The sequence below is a fragment of the Triturus cristatus genome, chromosome 12 (assembly GCF_964204655.1).
Source record: "Triturus cristatus chromosome 12, aTriCri1.1, whole genome shotgun sequence".
In the NCBI taxonomy this organism is placed as follows: domain Eukaryota; kingdom Metazoa; phylum Chordata; class Amphibia; order Caudata; family Salamandridae; genus Triturus; species Triturus cristatus.
Window position 1 is genome coordinate 748,097,448 of NC_140595.1, and position 19,431 is coordinate 748,116,878.

The 19,431-nt window shown below is 43.0% G+C and overlaps 1 protein-coding gene across 1 annotated transcript in view; it reads right to left on the reverse strand.

The window, feature by feature from the left end:
* Positions 1-19,431, reverse strand: part of LOC146782677 (extracellular calcium-sensing receptor-like) — a 121,760-nt gene that overhangs the window by 18,879 nt on the left and 83,450 nt on the right. The window contains exons 5-6 of the mRNA XM_085637175.1: positions 15,913-16,140; positions 13,580-13,703 (exon numbers count right to left, since the gene is read on the reverse strand). Of these exons, the coding sequence (XP_085493301.1) occupies positions 13,580-13,703; positions 15,913-16,140 (352 nt within the window). The remainder of the gene's footprint in view (positions 1-13,579; positions 13,704-15,912; positions 16,141-19,431) is intronic.

Below are 19,431 nucleotides of genomic sequence, written 5' to 3' on the forward strand. Positions count from 1 at the left end.
TGTCCCTTGGCCACAGCTTTTGAGACTTTACCTATGTGTGACACAGTCTTACTTGCTGCGTCAATTTTGACTGCAGTCAGCAGTGGAGTGAGCAGGTGTGGCGAGCCATGCATTGGCGCCTTCCGTGTTGCACTGTACGTGGGCAAATGGAGTTGTTCCACACACTTATATAAAGCAGGTAGCTGGTGTTGTGCTTGTGCACAGGTTGACACATGGCCCAGTGTTTTGCCATGGAGAAGAGAGGGGGATTCAGGCACTGGCCACCCTTGTCTACATGCACACAGTCCACCTGCTGACGAGCAGACATTCCCATACAACCCAAGGGTGAATTGGTCTCCCTGTGTCTCCCTTTCTCCCTCCCTCTTTGTCCCCCTCTCCCTCTGTCCCTGTGTCAGCCTCCTCCCTCTGTCCGTCTCCCTGTGTCTCCCTCCCTCTCTGTCCCCCTCTCCCTCCCTCCCTGTGTCAGCCTCCTCCCTCTGTCCATCTCCCTGTGTCTCCCTCCCTCTCTGTCCCCCTCTCCCTCCCTCCCTGTGTCAGCCTCCTCCCTCTGTCCGTCTCCCTGTGTCTCCCTCCCTCTCTGTCCCCCTCTCCCTCCCTCCCTGTGTCAGCCTCCTCCCTCTGTCCGTCTCCCTGTGTCTCCCTCCCTCTCTGTCCCCCTCTCCCTCCCTCCCTGTGTCAGCCTCCTCCCTCTGTCCGTCTCCCTGTGTCTCCCTCCCTCTCTGTCCCCCTCTCCCTCCCTCCCTCCCTGTGTCTCCCTCCTCCCTCTGTCCATCTCCCTGTGTCTCCCTCCCTCTCTCTCCCCCTCTCCCTCCCTCTGTCTGTCACCCTCTGTCACCTCAGCCCAGCTTCCTAGGCACACAGAGTTTGCAGGTCTTTGAATGGCCCTTGGCTTGTTCATGTGAGTTTGTTTCTGCTCTCCAGGCACCCATTGGGTGTAGTGTCTGTGTCTGCGCTGCTGCTGTGGTGGTGTGTGCTGCCACTCTTTCAAAGTGTTGGCTGTTCATTAGCTGCTGTCATGTGCAAAAAGTGCCTTCACCCCCATGTCTTCATGCAAGGCGTCCGCCATTTGCAGGCATGTCTTTCCTGTGTGGGGACACACTGTTGGTCTGGCTGTGACCTAGGCCCTATGGGCTGAGGGCATAGTTGTCTGCTTCTGAGTTGCACTATGTGATTTTTGAGGCCCACACTCCCGCCATCCGGGTTACAGTGTCTTGTGTTGGTGTTTTCTGTGGCCTGTGACTTGGCATTGTCTAGCTGGGTGCATGGGGCATGGTGGCGCTAGTGGCATGTGCGTGTTTATGGAATGTGGTTGAGTCATGCGATAGCTTTGGGGTGGTTGCGTGCATGATTGTGAGTTTGGTTGTGGATGACGTTCCCCCCATGTGATGTGAGTTGTTTGTGTACTCACCAGGCTCTCGGAGTCCGTCTACTCCCTCCACTCCCACCACCGGCAGCGTGGCCATCACCTTCTCCTCCCAGGGATGGTATTGTACGTGTCTGCGGGGCGGCCCTCCTCTAGTGGTGTTGGCCTGGTTGTGTTCCTCGGTCATTTTGGCTCGGACCCTCCTCCGCAGATCGTACCACCTGGCTTGGCATTCATGCCTGGTCCTTCTGGTGGACCCAACAGCATTCACTGCATCGACAATCGTCTGCCACATGGCTGATTTTTCGGAAATGCTGGTCTGTCTGACCAATGTTCCAAAGAGGTGTGGCTCGACTCTGATGATTTCGTCGACAAGGACCTCCAACTCTCGGCTAGTGAACTTTGGATTCTTGTTAGTGGGCATGGTGAGGGGTGTGGGTGTGGATGGTTGTGGGGGGTGTGGGTGTGGATGGTTGTGGGTGTGTAGGTGTGGTTGTGCAGGTGTGTGTGTGAATGTGATGAGGGGGTGTTTGTGCAGGTGGTTGTGTGAAGGTGTGCAGGTGTAAGGTGTAGTGGAGGTTGTAGTATGGTGCAGTTGTTTCTCTGTGTGGTCTGGCAGCAGTGGGTCTGTTGCAAATGATCATGGTTTGTGTGTGTTGGGCCTTTTTATTGGTCCATTGGTGGGTGTGGCTGTGTTTGAACTTTGGGTGGGTGTGTTATAAGGAGTTGTTGTGTTTTGGGCCTCTGTTTGGGAGTTTGGCAGTTGCAGGTCAGTGAATCGGTTGTATTTGTGCTTGTTGGACATGTTTTGTGGCTTTGTTCGATTCGTTGTGTTGTTTTGCTTTGTCCTGGTTGTGTATGTGTGTTTTTAGCGTCTGTACGGTGCGTACATCGGCCATTTTGTTGTACAGTGCTGTCCTTGTCTCTGGCTTGGTACGACTCGTACATGCGCCATGTTGGGTGAGGGTGCTGGTGTTGGGGCCTGGGGTGCACTCCGTACTTAGACTGTTGGGGTGGGGGTACGCTCCATACATACGTGGGTGGGGGTACAGTCCGTACATACACTGTTGGAGTGGGGGTACGCTCCATACATACGCGGGTGAGGGTACGGTCCGTACATACACTGATGGGGTGGGGGTACGCTCCATACATATGCGGGTGGGGGTACAGTCCGTACATACACTGTTGGGGTGGGGGTATGCTCCATACATACGCGGGTGAGGGTACGGTCCGTACATACACTGTTGGGGTGGGGGTACGCTCCATACATACGCAGGTGGGGGTACGGTCCGTACATACACTGTTGGGGTGGGGGTACGCTCCATACATACGCGGGTGAGGGTACGGTCCGTACATACACTGTTGGGGTGGGGGTACGCTCCATACATACGCGGGTGGGGGTACGGTCCATACATACACTGTTGGGGTGGAGGTACGCTCAATACATACGCGGCTGAGGGTACGGTCTGTACATACACTGTTGGGGTGGGGGTACGCTCCATACATACGCGGGTGAGGGTATGGTCCGTACATACACTGTTGGGGTGGGGGTACGCTCCATACATACACGAGTGAGGGTACGGTCCGTACATACACTGTTGGGGTGGGTGTACGCTCCATACATACACGGGTGAGGGTATGGTCCGTGCATACACTGTTGGGGTGGGGGTACGCTCCATAAATACGCGGGTGGGGGTACGGTCCGTACATACACTGTTGGGGTGGGGTACGCTCCATACATACGCGGGTGAGGGTACGGTCCGTACATACACTGTTGGGGTGGGGGTACGCTCCATACATACGCGGGTGAGGGTACGGTCCATACATACACTGTTGGGGTGGGGGTACACTCCATACATACGCGGGTGGGGGTTCAGCGCGTTCATTCGAGGGCTGGGGGGTGGTTTGGCATGTACATACGGGGGCTGCGGGGGTGGTTCGGCGCGCACATACGGGGGCTGGGGGGGTGTTCGGTATGTATGTGGGCACATGTCTTCATGGTTGCTATGGGAGTTCGTGCGGACGGTGTTTTTTCCATACGGTTGTAACATCGGACGCACGGGACGGATCGTACTTGCGCGGTGGGACTTCACTTTTCACATTTGTACGGTAAATCGTCCGGGGACGTGTCGGACACATTTTCCGACCCGAAGACGTGTGGGGAATTATTCCCAATGCGATTCGTATGGACTTTTTCCCATGCGAATCGTACTTGGCAGTTTGTACGGCACTTGTACGATTCGTACAGTAAAAAGACCGGATACGAGTCGTACGGGGAACATTTTTAACGGATCGGAATCGGCATATGTGTGCTGCGGATTTGAAACATTTAGTTAGTCAGTCTTAGAGACAGAACATAACTCTAGGCTGCTGTTTGGTTTTTCTTAGAAAGGGATTTTGTAAAACAAAATGTTACCAAGTTATGACTGTATATGTTTGCTAGTGACATCAACAGTATTTTGCATTCAGGGGAAAATTTACTGGCCAAAAAGGGGAAGAAATTCAATAGACAATTATCCCTGCAAACTATTATCTTATGTGTGTAAACCTGTAAGTAAAATGAGTGCTTTATCAAAGTTTGTAAATGATTCTTTGGGAATCTAGTTTGAGTGATCATATCATAGGGTCAAAAACGACAACATTTCAACCTCTAAATCTATACTATACCCTTTTCCCTCATAAAAAGTATACTTATAGGTTGAGGTTTCCCTGAATATACTTTTATGTTTATTTTTTTTCACCAATATTGTCACTGTTACAACTGGAAAGCTGCACAAGGCACAGTTATCAATGCGGCACTAGTAAGCATATTATACGAAATTTGGTCTGGTCCGATGTCTCTTCCTGCTATGCACAATTCTCCATAATGTGGGTGTTAAACCTGTCAGTCTTTGAATGGCCTATGCCTCATCTTTTTGCCTCTTCTTCTCGATTTTGCTAAACTTATTTTTGCTGGCCTTATTTATTTACCATTGCTAATCAGTGCTTATGTTCACTCCTCTAAAAACCTGATTGGCATATTTAATTAATGTATAAGAACATTGTAGAGTGCTATACCATATACCCAGGGACTGTAAATTAAATGCTACCAGTGGGCCTGCAGCACGTATTGTGCCGCCTACATAAGTCTCATCTTAAAACATTTTCAAGGTCTGCCACCACAGCCTAAATGCAGTTTTACGCTGTCATGTTGACTTGGCTCTAAAACATCTTGCCAAGACATAAACTCAACTTTTATTACATATGTCACCCATAAGGAAGGCTCTAGGTAGCCCATAGGGCAGGGCACTGTGTACTTAAGAGAATGGACATGTGCATTTACATTTTAATCGTTCTGGTAGTGCAAGACTCCTAACCTAGTTTCTCATTATTCCTCCCATAGGATAACATTGGGGATTCCTTTTTACATTTGATAAGCTGTAATTTCAAACTGGAAGCAAGTGGCTATATCATGTTTGGTGTCTTTATTGTAATGAAACAACCAATGTAATAGTTAAGTTGTTTTTTTATTACAAGTTTGGCCAGTATTGGAAAGTTAGCATTTTCCTGCCCTTAGCCCTTTTATGCCTGAAGCCTTGCTTGGGTCACATGACTTGGCTTAACTGACAGTTAGACTTTGTGAATTCCACCCAGGCAGTCATACAATAGAGGGATTAGGTATGCCTGGATAGGCCATCTGCTGGCAGGATGGGGGCGGAGCTGAGCACAGCTCCACTTTCAACTGAATAGGGAGTGCTCTGCCTTCACAAAAACAACATATCACCTCCACTTTGTCACTGCAGCCAGGAGATAGGGCATGCAGAGTTAAGTAATTCCATGTTCTTCAAAGCCACTTTCTAGAAGCTTCTCCACCATCTAGAAGGAGGGCACCAGTGTATAAAATAAGGCCACAGACATCAACTCTTCAGTACACTCCTGGACCTGTTGATACTCTGTCAGAAAAAAAGGACTGCTTTGCTGCTGAAAGGAATGCCACTCAGCTGGACAGCGACAGGGACATAAGAGACTACAAACTACCTGAATAAGCATCTAGAACCTAACCTGATGGAGCAAGATCCGGACCCCCAAGTGGTGCCTCTCAGGTCGTGGACCCTTGGTGTGGCCTCCAACAACCAAAATATATGTTTTTAGGCTCTTTTTCGATTCTGAATGGCCCTGTTGGCACCGTACTCTTGTCACTCGCACAGCCCGGCAACACAAAGTTCTGTCAGCCTGATCCTTCGCACCACAGCATCGATCACATGCTGGGAGAACCACCGCAAAGCACTGTCACAACCATCCATGATGACAACAGGATCTTTGCGCCTCTGACACCAGGCCTGCTAATCACGCTATATCAATGATCATTCAATATGCTTCCCTGCTCCACGTGGACCCCCTCCACTGTGAATGGGACACTTGACGCTGGGCTGAGGACGTAACTCTTCAGCAGGAATAACCTGGTCCCTGTACCCGGCCCACACTCCATTACGGTCACCTAAACTTGGGACTTTCTCCTGGTCTCACACGACCAGATAGCCACAGTTGGTGCTATTTTTCACCTAAATCTTTATAAATTCATAACTCTGGTTCTACTAATTGGTAGTTTGTTGTTTGACTGGCAAATAATTTATTAAAATATCCTCTATTTTTTTTAATTGGTTTGGGACTTTTCTTCTGTTGTGTTTTCACTTTATTACTTTTTGAGTACTGCATAAATACTTTACACATTGCGTCTAAGTTAAGCGTGACTGCTATTTGTGGCAAGCTACCCAGAGTTAAGCCCAGGTTAATTTCACGACTTTTTGTGGTTCATCCTGCAAGGGCTTGTGGCTGTTTCTTGACCAGGGCTCACACCCTAGTCAACCAACAACCCAATTTCCCACAGGAGGTTTCCAGGCAGGCACAATTTAGCTGCCTGTTAGAATGCCAAGCTATTTTATTCTGTGGGGAAAACACTTTCCTCTGTAAAAAAATAATTTCCATTCCATGCCATCAAATCTTTCGATGAGCCCTCTCCCCCCAGCAGAAGGTTTTCTTCCACCATGTTTAAAATAAAAAGGATTTGGGTTGAAGTTTCTGAATTTCCATAAATGCACATGTTTGCAAGCATTAGTAAAGCGTTCAAGCACACACTAGAAGACACATTTAGTACTGTGGATTTTTCTGCATTTGTAGAAGAAAATAATCACAGTGGCAAATGCTTTTGCACATGTCAATATCCCATTGGTGAATTCCTGACTGGTGTGTAACTGAGGAGTTTTTGGACGTAAACTTACTTGATAGAACACATGGCATTTCATATGCAAATTCTGTTCAGATACCAAGAGTATGACACTGACCACAATTGCTTGGATTAATTCCCAGTCAAACTCTATGAATTTAGCATTTCTTCTGATGATTGTTCAGCTTCCATTTTGAATACTTAACTTCCTGAGATGATTCTCTAACCTGGAGTTCCCAGTCAATGCTTTGTCAGAAGACATGAAGGGTGATATAACACCATCTATGACCTTTTTTAGAGTTTTATAGCTAGGCTACCTCTGCGACAAATATGACGGATATCCCTTCCAGTATAATAAAAGGACCCAAGAAAACAATACACTTGCAATACAGTGGCCAGGATATTGTCCCGTTTGTGATGGAGTATCATATTTGCCAGACTCTAATTAGTAGAGAACGCAAGCTGGGTTCCACGTATGGCACTTCTAATTCTGATGAAGGGTCAAGTGCTAGCGACTCTGATACATCCATAGGGAATGGCCAACAGTCAAGAGGGCGGGGAAGGAACTATCAATCTAAATGGCACGGTGGTCCACCAAATCAATACCAACAATGGTGGCAACCCAACCCCTGGCAATGCGCACCTCCCCCTTTCCAAGCTCACATGGGACCAATGGGACCTTTCCAACCACCAGATTTCCAAGGCAACTTTATTAACCAACCTTTTTTAGGGTTTGGCCATGGACGCTCGAGAGAGAGGCGGAGAAACCAACGGGCACAGGTCCATCACCCCGGAGTTTGCGCAGCAACAAAAAGAAACCATCGGGACAACCTGGGACGAGTGCAGAGGCGGATTGATAATGAATTTAAGTTCTAGATCTCTCAGTGTGGACGAAGAGACAGTACTAAATAGAGGACTTGGCTTTGTCTCCACCACTAAAGGAGATGCATTTCAGACTAATTGGGAACTTGCTAACTTTTTCCGGAAGGTCCGGTTACATTTTTTCTTCAAAGGAAAAGAAGAATCTGTGGATCCCCTTCATACCAACACTGGGCTCAAAAGGAGATCTACATTTAATCCTCCAATGCATTTGGTTCCTGCCCAGGTGCTGACATTTGAACAACCCATGAGTAACAACATAACGGCTATTTTCGCAAAGGACCAAAAAACGTTCTGTAATTTTCCTAAAAGTGAACAAGTAGCGCTACACAGTCTCACTTCTGATTACCTAATCACAATAAAAACCGTCCGATAAAGGCGGGGCGATTGTGATCTTCGACAAAGAAATATACTGAGCAGAGTGCCTAAGACAACTAGGGGACAGAAACTCATATCGCCCCTTAAAAGAAGACCCCACGGAGAGAATCAAGAGTAACATCGCAACCATGGTAGAAGAGGCATTGAGTGAAGGGTGGATTACTGCACAGGAGGCCATATTTCTACAGACCAAACATCCTGTGATGCCTTATTTCTATGTGCTACCAAAAGTACATGAATCCACGAGGCCTCCGCCTGGACGCCCGATAATATCGGGCATTGGTTCTTTATTGGAACCTTTATCTACATTTGTAGATTACTTTCTGAGACCGATGGCAAAAGAAATGCCAACCTTCTTACAGGATACTAAAGATGTCCTGAGGTTACTACCGGTTGTTGAATTTAATAGAGATACTGATGTACTTGTTTCTTTCGACGTAGAATCTCTCTATACTTTGATCCCTCAGGACGAGAAACTGGATGCCATTGAGTTACTCTTATCAGAGAGAGATCTGGTCTCTATAACCCCCACGCATTTTATTATGGCGTGTGCTCAGATCGCTATGAAAGAACATTTTTTTAAATTTGAGAATACCATTATCTTCAGACCTCCGGTACCAGTATGGGAACCATTTTTGCTCACAGCCTGGCTAACCTTTATGTTCATGGGTTCGAACAAGAGCATGTGTTAACAACTACGAATCCCTATCAAGAGCCTATACGCCTTTGGAGGCGTTACATAGATGACATTTTGGTCGTGTGGCGAGGGGAAATAGCAGCGATCGATGGCTCCCTCACCTGGCTGAATAGCCGGAACAATTTTTTAAAATTTACAGTGGAGATCAATAAACACAAGTTGGCATTTCTTGATTTGCTGATTGTGGCCACTCCCACAGGATTGAAAACAGAACTGTGCACTAAACCAATGGCAAGGAACTCGCTATTGAGCTATGATAGTCATCATCCTAAGGCCTTAAAGTATAACCTTCCTTATGGTCAGTTTCTGCGGATTCTCAGAAACTGTTCCAAAAACATGCGAAAACTTTAACACCACAATTATGTGCAAGGAAATAGCCTCTAGTCTTAAGCTGGTCCGGCGTTCTGCGAAACGAGCCACTAACAACAACAGAGAGTCTCTGCTGGATCCATGAGAACCTAAAGGGGAACTGTCAAGACTTACTTTTGTTAACACCTTAAGTACAGTGTCAAATGCAGTAAAGAAGAGTGTGTGGAAACATTGGAAAATACTCAACATCGGGAATGAAAACATTCCAGAGCCACTCTTCTCTTTCAAAAGAAGCACCAATTTGCGTGACCAACTGGTCCATACCAGACCAAGGACTACTCAGGCACAGACGACGGACACGCTGTGGGACCTTCCCGCTGTTCAAGGACATTTCCCCTGCGGCTCCTGCGCTGTCTGTCCCCAAACTCTGAAATCTAAATCAGTTGATATTGGTACAGGAAGACCATGGGTACAGAAGAAATTTATAAACTGTAACAGTGAGAAGGTCATATATTTGATCACGTATCCATGTCAGTTAAACTATGTAGGGATGACGACCCGCAAGGTCAGACTGAGAATAATGGAACATAGAAGCACAGTGAGGTGCAAGAAACAAGACACCAGAATGACAAGTCATTTCTTAGAGGTCTATCACCGACCAGTGGACTTCATATGGACGGTTTTGGAACAACCGTATTTTCCGGAACATGTCACGGACATTTCTAAATTTCTCCTGCTTAGAGAACAGAAGTGGCTATTCACGCTGAAGAGTGACAAAGTGGGTTTGAATGACGCAATACCGTGGATAATGCTGTAATAAGCTTCTGCACCCCACTAGCTCACTTAGATACTGGAAGTTCGACTCTTCATTATTCCCTCATGGCACTTTAGAACCCCAGTATTATGTTGCTCAGGGCCACTGCCAATCGAGAACTCCCGAGTTATCTTGACCAGAATCATATAAGGGAGGGACAGGAAATCTTTTGGGTCTGAGGTCTTCCTCCCGCAATTTCCATCTGACACAGTTTACATATATGAACAAAAGGTCTCTCACCATGAGTCTGTAGGCAGGAAAGTGGTGTAGTGTAGACTAGATCAGCTCAATTCGTGGTAAGATTAAACTATATGAACAGTGGCAACCTTTTCAGGGAGCCATACTTTCCACGATTCATAAGCAGGGCCCCCACCCTTCTTTTTAATAATACACTATCATTGCCATCCTCCTACTTTTCAACATATGTAGCTGTGTAGTCCCAACATAATTATATGAACGGACACCAGCGCGAAATAGCCATGTTCATAATGACTTAAAGCCTGGCACTAATTAGGTGCGCCATACTTATCAGTATGTTTATTTACATCCGGTGATGATAATTTACACTAGAATAATCGTGAGTTAGGGATTACGTGTTTTTGCACAGTAAGAACATGATGTGTGAAGGGAGCTAATAAAGCTGGTTAAATAACATGAAAAACAGAATAAAGGAACTATATTTCCCATGAACTCCTGTGACGTATCCATTTGAAACTACACTTCCCATGACCCTCGGAACGTCACTCGGTGACGTCATTACATCTATGAGCGCAATGTCGAGTGTGTTGGCAATCCTTTACGTGCATAAAGGTGGTTTGCCGTCACCCCATCGGTACCTCTCCGACGGCTTGGATGACCGTCGAGAGGTACCGACGGACAGGTAAGCCCCCAGCGATTAGTGCAACATTTGTCGAGCAAATAAGTGGCAAGGCAGTCTCTCTGACCACGAGTGACACAGCTGCCTCTAAGACGAGCCGCCTCGCTAACCCTACACCCTTTATGAGTGCACGAGTTATGTGCAAGATGCCGGTTTGTTTTTAAAGGCCATTTGTAAGACAGGCTCCTGGGTAGCGAGAGGGACTGCTGTTAATGTACGTGCGCTCTCGTAATTTAGAGCACTTGATTTGAGATCTACTTTTGAGTATCACTAGTCGTTTTTTGTATGTTAGAAGCTCCTGTGTAATACGCTAGCTGGCTAAAAACATGAGCGGCAAGACTGTCATTTCTCCATCGAGTGTAATTTTCATCGAGTGACACTTGCACTAAATATACTGTGGCCACAAAATGCGTGTCCTAGCCCACACAAGATTGTTCTTTAGACCTTGTGTAGACAAGCTGCCTGCGAGCTGCCTTAAGTGTGAATTTTCGGGGTGGCATGTTCATAGATTGCGAGGAACACCGCGAGTTTTTAGACGGGTGTGTTCGCAGACAGAGGTTCTCGACCTAAGACCCTTGTAATAAGATAATCAGTTCCCCTGGTCTATAAAGAGGTTGTTTGCGAACATCATAACAGCGAGATTGTCACTGTTTCATCTAGAGACAGGACACTATACTGTTCACAATGGTGGTACAATGGTAGTGCGTTGATTTATAATCAGTAGGCTGAGAGAAGCTCAACAAGTTGGTTTTTAATTCTGTGCGAACTGATGTGTATGTATGACGATTCGTGCATAATGACAATCACTAGGATGTTAGGAGAGGTAGAAGACCACAACAATTGAGGTATTGTTCTACTCTTTTCTTTTTAGAGTGGTGCCTCCTTTTTCCGTGAGCTGTTGCCAGGTGAGGTGAGGTACCCTCCTTTCAAATTCTAGGTAAGAATAAGAGGCTTATATCCAATGTTGGAGAATGATCAATGGCAATGTCTATGTCACTATTTGATATGTTCTGATAACACTTAACTTTCTGTCAATCAACCTCAATGTAGCGCATATTGTTCCTTTCTTATTTTGCAGATACCTTCAGGTATATGGTTTTTATAGAGGAAGTATCGTACACTCCACACAACAGGTGATTTGGTTGTATCGTTTCCAACCATCTCTAGTGTACTGATGGGAGTTAATTTTCTATTGTGTATTTTTTCACATTTTTGCAGTAGCAATAATTGAGTGGGTCCTGACGAAGGCACTAGACAGAATGATGTCTGAGTGTGCTGAAACATGTTGACCATGTTGTAATCTTAGACAGCTAGTTGGTTAAACTGTCATTTGCACTGTTTTTAGTTTGAATTGCGGGAGACAATAATAAATATGTGGTCTGTCGTAACTCAATTTTAACTTCACTTATCACTGTTGCACTGCACTTTTTTCCTACACAATCAACTGCTCTCATCTGGTAGTCTAGCGAGTTATCCTCCTTTACCAACTGAATGAAAACATCCTCGGGCTCCCCAGTCATTATGATGGGGTTGTAGCCCTTAGTGTCACTAGAGTGACTTCAAGAGGAGACCCAGATGATGAAGCATGTCACCAGGTTGGTGAGTGATGGGAATCCGGAAATTTATTGAATATTTCCTTTTTTTCTGGCGCCTTTTCATTGTTATGTTCGTTCTCTAGGATTTGTAGCGTTCAGAATGTTGCTGTAGACTCTTGGGCACTTTAGGTATGTGAGTATTGTCGATTGGGGCAAGGTATCCAGGCAGGTCTCTAAACATTGCCTCAGACCCTAGTTAGAGGTATGTTTTCATTTTTCTTATTTTTTAGACTCTAAATTAGTCCTAAAATATATTTTCTTCTGCTAAAGACCCAAAGGAATAGATTGAGTCGATGAAGTGTTAACATCTGTTATTCTCATGTATTGGCTACTGGCATTTTTGTACCATTTTATGTACATGTATATTTACCCGTATAAACATGAAGAAAAAAACCTGCTATTTTTTTTTCTCCTGACTAATCAAAACAAAGGCTCTTTTGATGTCATTCAATATGCCCCTTTCCACTCCTGCACTTCAGTTGCCACCTCCTTGTCAAATTACAAAATCACTATGCCTTTGCTAATGTATCAGATGTTGTCTGTCTTTTTGCTCATGGTCTATTGATCCAGTTAAAAGGCTGATTTAAACAGCTGCATTTCCTGGACCTTCACATTTATTTCTCCACAAACACAATGATCTGGTGAAAGAAACTAATTAAATTGGACTTTACATTTAAAAAACATAACTTTGAAAATCATTTCAAATAAGTACTGAGGGAACTTGTTTGTTTTTGATTGCACATGCCTATGTTCCTTCACAAGATTGCAGCATAGACCAATATATTTTTTGAGGCAAAGCACAAACATTGCAGGTTTAAAGCACACATATCATCTTAGGTTTACAGGAAATAAAAACTAGTATGGCAACATCAAGTCAACTCAAGAATAACTTTATTTCGACACAAAGAACCATTAAAAGATATACAGATTAAAAAGTTAATTTACAATGCATACAAAATTCACAATAAAATATGAAACTTTTACAGAATGACAATTTAGATAACTGACTGTGACGCTAGTAGTCTCTATACAAATTTTACTCATAGCACTTTCTGGTCACAAAGGAACCTCCTATATAATTAGTTACTGAAATACAAATTTCAGCAGTAGCCAGTGAAAGTAAACAGTTAAAACAATCAACATACGAACAAGGGCGAATATTCCTAAGTAATGGGAGCAAATATCTTCTTCTGATTTATGCAATGTGCAAAATATTACAAAGTGCATAGTGGTCACATGTTTTGCCTATGCAATTGTTTTGATAGAGTGTTATTATTATCATTATTATTAGTAGTAGTATAGTAGTAGTAGTAGTAGTAGTAATAGTTGTAGTACTGGTAGGGTTAGGGTAATATTAGTATTAGCAGCAGGAGTTGTAGTAATATGAACAGTTGTAGAAAAAGTAGTACTTATAATATGTATAGTTTTGTTTTTATTATTATAGCTCTTTTCAGAATTCCATACCTTTCTCATTGGACATTTCCCCTTCGGAGCATTGGATGCAGTCGAAGCAGCATGTGGGTTGTCCATTGCGAGCAGCTTTCCTGTACCCAGGGACACAGCTCTCACTGCACACGGAGTGGGGAACCTGAGAATGATAAAGGCATACAAAAAGGTAATTGTATTGGAAGGAAAAGAACATTACACCAGTTAGGATAAGAAAATGGGAATATAATACAACATATTTCCTAAGCCTGGGTGAAATATATATTATCAAGCATAATTTAGAATTTTGCATTATTCATGTTACGCTAAATTCCTGAAATTACGTCATTATGCCACTTCATGTAATTATACTCCATTGACAGTAAAAATGTATGGGAAATGCTCCATTTGCAGTGAATACACAGGAGTTACAGAACAGGAACAGCTGTTGTTTGCAGTGATTTTTTTTTTTCTTGCTCTATTGCTTTAGCATGAAGATATTGCGGGAATGACAGATTTACAATTCCTAAAAATACCCTTAAAATCCATTTGGAAGTACAGAAGATGATAATATTCAGTATGTAACATTATGTTTTAAAAGTGTTTGTAATGATACTGGCAATAATTATATCTACAAATAAAAAGTAGTCCTCAATATTTTGTCCCTACTACTTATAGCTTGCCATTTAAAGGTAAAGGTGGTCAAATGTGTCAGGCAGAGACAGTAAAAGACTCAGGCTACAGAAACCCTTGCAGGCTAGTACATCACATTGAAGAGACCCCAACAGGTCTCAAATGAGATTAAAATTCTTTGAATATTGAATATTTCTAGGCAATATGTAATTTTAGGAGAAAAGTCACAGTTGAAGTAAAACTGAATTTAGTTTGACATTTCTTTGCTTTTGTTCAGTTCAATAAACATTTATAGTGGGATGGAAGTGTGTAAACCACAGAAAAGGATAGAAAATGCTACTTTTATCCTTTGTAATTTTTTTCTCCAATCCATGTCACAAAGTGACCAGTGATGTTTAAGACATGCATCCAATTTGCTTCTTTCATTTGTATTACTTTTTTTTTAATTTTAGTTTTATAACCATCAGATGACACTGCACCGATTTAGCAAATTGGCAGGGAGCTTGCAGCATTAGATTAATGTAAATGTACTTTCTTATCCCGCAAGGTCAGTTAACAATGAGTCAAGGTTTAAGTCTGTTATCAGTGAGTCAGTTTAACGTTTAGATATCCCACCAACGTTGTTTTATTCAGTTAATAAGTTATAAAAGGATCTTTTTATAGGTCTCAATTTACTCAAATTTAATGGGTTCTTTGAAACTGCATTTCATGATTTGTTGGGTTACTAGTCCTATGTGTTGGCCTTTAAAATGTCAATCAGAAAAAACCTAGGAACTTCCCATGAGTCCATTGTAATAAACTGGAAAACCTAACCTTAAAAACTGGGTGGAGTTTTGTTCCTAGTTATCACAGAAGGGCAAACCTTACTGGAGGCTGGAAGTGGAAGCTCAGTTATTCCTCTTTTTAAGAAAGGCTGAGAGTTAAATCCCTCTAATTGCAGGCTGTTAACATTAGTTGTTGTCTGTGGTAATGTCTTTTCTATGACTTTGTCTAAAACATTCCACGAATAGGCATCTTTAAACAACATAATCTGATTTTAGCAGTAAGGCTTTATCAGGAATGCATCTACAAGTTATAACATATCAACAACACACAATTAGTCCCAGAAACAAGTAACAAGCAAGAAGCAACCACTTATTTTTTAACATGCATTGACTTATGTAGTTTAGGCTGTTCTTCAGTGTAAATAAAGTCAGTGGCTAATTTCTTCCATTTTATTAAAGTGTTGATTGAGCTGTGAGGCAGAAATGGGGTTGCAGGTGCTACTGGGATCTGCAACTGATTATATAAAATGTATCCCCAAACCAATAGTATTTAGACACTGTTTTGGTTAGTCTGGCCTTGTTCTTTCTGGCCTCAAGATGTAATGCAAATAGTGTTTTATCTCCAACCGAATCAGAACTGATGAAATAATTCAATCCATTTCTCTCAAAACAATAGTGTTGAGTTGTTGAAAAGGCTACAACTGGCTATTGAATGCTGCCTTTGTTGTGGAAATGTTTTTATGGCCTGAACATTTCTGGACAAAAGGTCCATAAGGAGAAATGTTACATTTTCAATAATCAATTGAGTCATTTAATAAAGTCTCCTAAAATTAAATGTTCATGTTTTAAGGGACAGTCTCACCTCTTCTTTGCATTTCTTCAATAACAACCTTAAACTGCCATCAAACAACCACATCTTTTAACCATCACTATCTTCAGGATGTAAAAAGGTCTTGTATATGCCTGGTGCTATACCTCAGTTCCTGCCATGTTCCATTTTATGGCGCTAAAGTTGATGAACATTTCTTGACCCTTGGGTGCCTTGCTGTTAAAACTGCCAACTTTCACATGCTGGATGGTGCCTTCCTGGCTGCTTTGCCAGTTGACAATGTCGTACACAGCAGGGGGGTCTCCATGGCTGTCAAAGGACATTTCCTCCCCAAGTTTGTTCCGAAAGCTAACACTCTTGAGGTAATGTAATATCTGTTGAGGGACAGCAGAGAGACACACAAATTATCTTTTTTTGGCTTTCAAAAGAATGGTAAAATAATCCAGCCACCAATCTGTCTATAATAGTATTTTCATAGGAGCTGGTCCTTGCACAGTACACTGTAAGTGGAAAGGGGAATTTTACTTTTTAGTCAAAACGTCTGCATGACAGTGGAATTTTCTTTTGCAAAATGGTTCTACATTTTAAAAGATGAAAGTTTTATTTTTTGAGGAACCGTCATGTTGACAGTAACTAATTGCTAGAGTTCTCTAAATAACAATGAAAAAGTAGGTATTTAAAAAGTGCCATTGCTTATTGAAAGTTAAAATGGATATTTTTACTTTTAAAAAGTTGGTATTGAAGAAACCAGATTGTTGAACTACGGGGGGGAGAGTCTTCACTCAGGTACATGAGCTTCCACTAAGTGAAAACAAAAAAGTTTATATTCAGTATACTCCTTTCTGTGAACAGGTCTCAGCGATAATTATTACAGGCTCAGCACCCATTAAACATTAGATTTAAAAATCAGTTAGTTAAAGTTCCAGCCCTGTGCACTTTTTTACATTTGGGACAGCTCGTACTCAAGTTGTCAACTTGTGTACCCTTTGACAAATGTTGGACATTCAAGATATGCGTAGGGTGTGTGATTTACTCTGAAATAACCTAAACAAGTACCCAAAGTATAATAAATTGTTACTTTTTTGGAAATATTTCAAAACAATTCTGTAGAAGAATGAGCGTTCTTTTCTAAAAAATATCAATCAACTAATGGTTTGCTGACTGACGATCTATCTTTTTCCCACTTTGAGAAACAAAGAAGACAGAAAATATTTGTTATACCACGTTTGGACCATGCTGGTAAATGTTGCCGATTATTGTGGAATTTATCTGGGTGTAATCTTTGGGTGGAACAAGGGTGAACCCCAAATATTTTTGCAAAAAGAGTTTCCTCATAAAATAAGCCAAAGATTTTCTGAAACTGATAGTAGCAAATGTCCTAACATCTAGTGTTTCCACTCTTCTCTTGTTAAAAGCTGTACCTCACATATGTGGTTAGGCCTGTCGAAAGGTCCATAATGCAGCACTTTGTGGATCTTGTCAGCAAAACTTGGCAATGAAACTGAGTGACCGGGAGAAAACTCCCGATGAATAAAGGTCATTGTATTTTTCATTAAGCAGAAACAACACTCACTTCCCCCTTGGGAGGTTACTTCTGCAGAACAATATAGAATGGCAAGTTTGAGGTAACAAGCAAATAGTGACAAGCAACTATTGAGTTTTATGACATTTAGAATATACTCGAGGATGAACCCAAACTATTTTTGCAAAAAGAGTTTCCTCATAAAAATAAGCCAAACATTTCCTGGAACTGATAGTAGAACATTTCCTAACATTTAGGGGCCCATTAGCATGGCACGGATGGCCTTTTACCCCCACCACATTAGCGTGGCGGGAGGTACCACGGCAGACGGAAAGACTGTTGCCCGCTTTACTGCTGGTAGGCAATCGTCACGATTGCCTACCAGATGGAAAAGGCCTGCAATATGGTGGTGGTGCCTTGCAGGCACCGCCATCCATATTATGATGTTCTCGGTTTAATGCCTTTCCATGGCGGAGACTCCGCCATGTAAAGAAATGCAGTGTTTACTTTGGGGGCCTGTTGCAGGCACCCGGGGGTATGGGTGCCCGGATGCACTTGGGGGGGTACCCATGGTACCCCCTACATTGGCATACACAAGGTGGCAGGCCTTGTGCGATGCCTGTCATGTTTTGCATGCCAATACACAACAAGCATTTACTACATTGTGTTGGGTGTTGCTCACAGCACCGTCCGCCACAATGTTGTATATGCATGATGCGACCGCCACGGTGGCGGTTGCATCCTAATTGGCAGTGTGGGACCGCAGCAATACTGGCGGCTGGTCCCAGCACCGCTAGGTTGACGGGTGGACTGTAGTCCGCCAGCCATCCAAATGGACCCCTTAGTGTTTCTGCCCTTCTCTTGTCAAAAGCTGTATCTCACATATGTGGGTAGGCCTGTCGAAAGGTCCATCATGCAGCACTTCATGGATCCTGTCAACAAAACTTGACAATTAAATTGAGTGACTAGGAGAAAACGCCTTATGAATAAAGATAATTGTGTTTTTCATTCAGCAGAAACAACACTCACCCCCTCTACCTTGGGAGTTCACTTCTGCAGAACAATATAGAATGGCAAGTGTGATATAAGAAGCAACATTGTGACAAGCAACATTCAGTTTTATGACATTTCTTCTTTTGGACATACAAAACACTTTCTGCAAAAGATATTCCTACTGGCATGGGTGTCTATGTTGGGCAGGTGGTCTTCCACCTGGGAGTGGAGGCCAGCCACCAGTTCATTTTTAAATGTGCCCTTGAATTACAAAATGCAGTGGGGTGCCTGCAGTGTTTGTGGCTAGGTTCAGCTGACACCCAAATCAAACCTAGTAATTAGAACATTTCTGAAAACTACAGACAGAGAAATCCAGGGAGATAAGGACTGTATGAATCCCACAACTGTTTCTCACTTAGAATTTGTTGTTATGGGATACGCACGAGCTCATGATTCAAGATGGCAGCCCACCGCTGACTCTCACAAAAATTTGAGATTGATTAAGCACATCGCATTCCATCTCATCATAAACCAGGCCAAACTAAACCTTGTCAAGTAATTTTTAAGGTTCTTCACGATTACCATCTCATCCTTATCCAGAAAGCAGCTCGAGAAATTCCCTCTCTTCTGGTCAATGGCACTAAAATCGTCATTCATCAAGATTTTGCTAAGGACACCATTGCCGTACGATGGGATTTTGCAGCTTTGAGACCACTTCTGAAAAACTCTGGCTTTAAATATGGACTCTTCGATCCATCCACCATGCTTATCTGGAAAGACATTTCCAAATCATTTCACCGACTGGAAGACCCTTAAGCTTTTCTTGATAACCATTTTCCTCTCTCAATGGATACAGATGATTCTTCAATTTGAAAATCTTTAGACTGTATTATAGCTTATTATCTTAATTGCTTAAATGGGAGTTCACATGTGACACACATTTTAGGTCTTTACTATTCCTGCTACTATAAAGATATTCTTTTAAGTACGGGTGTTCCTCTCTCTTCTCTGTTCTCTCTTATTATATGCACATGTGTCTCTCATTAATATCTATGTATGTTCTTTACTGTTTTATGTCTACTTGTATTTTTTGTTTTATGTTTTCTCTGTTTCTAGGGCTACTTCTTTGGTCTCTTCTACTGCTTCTTTC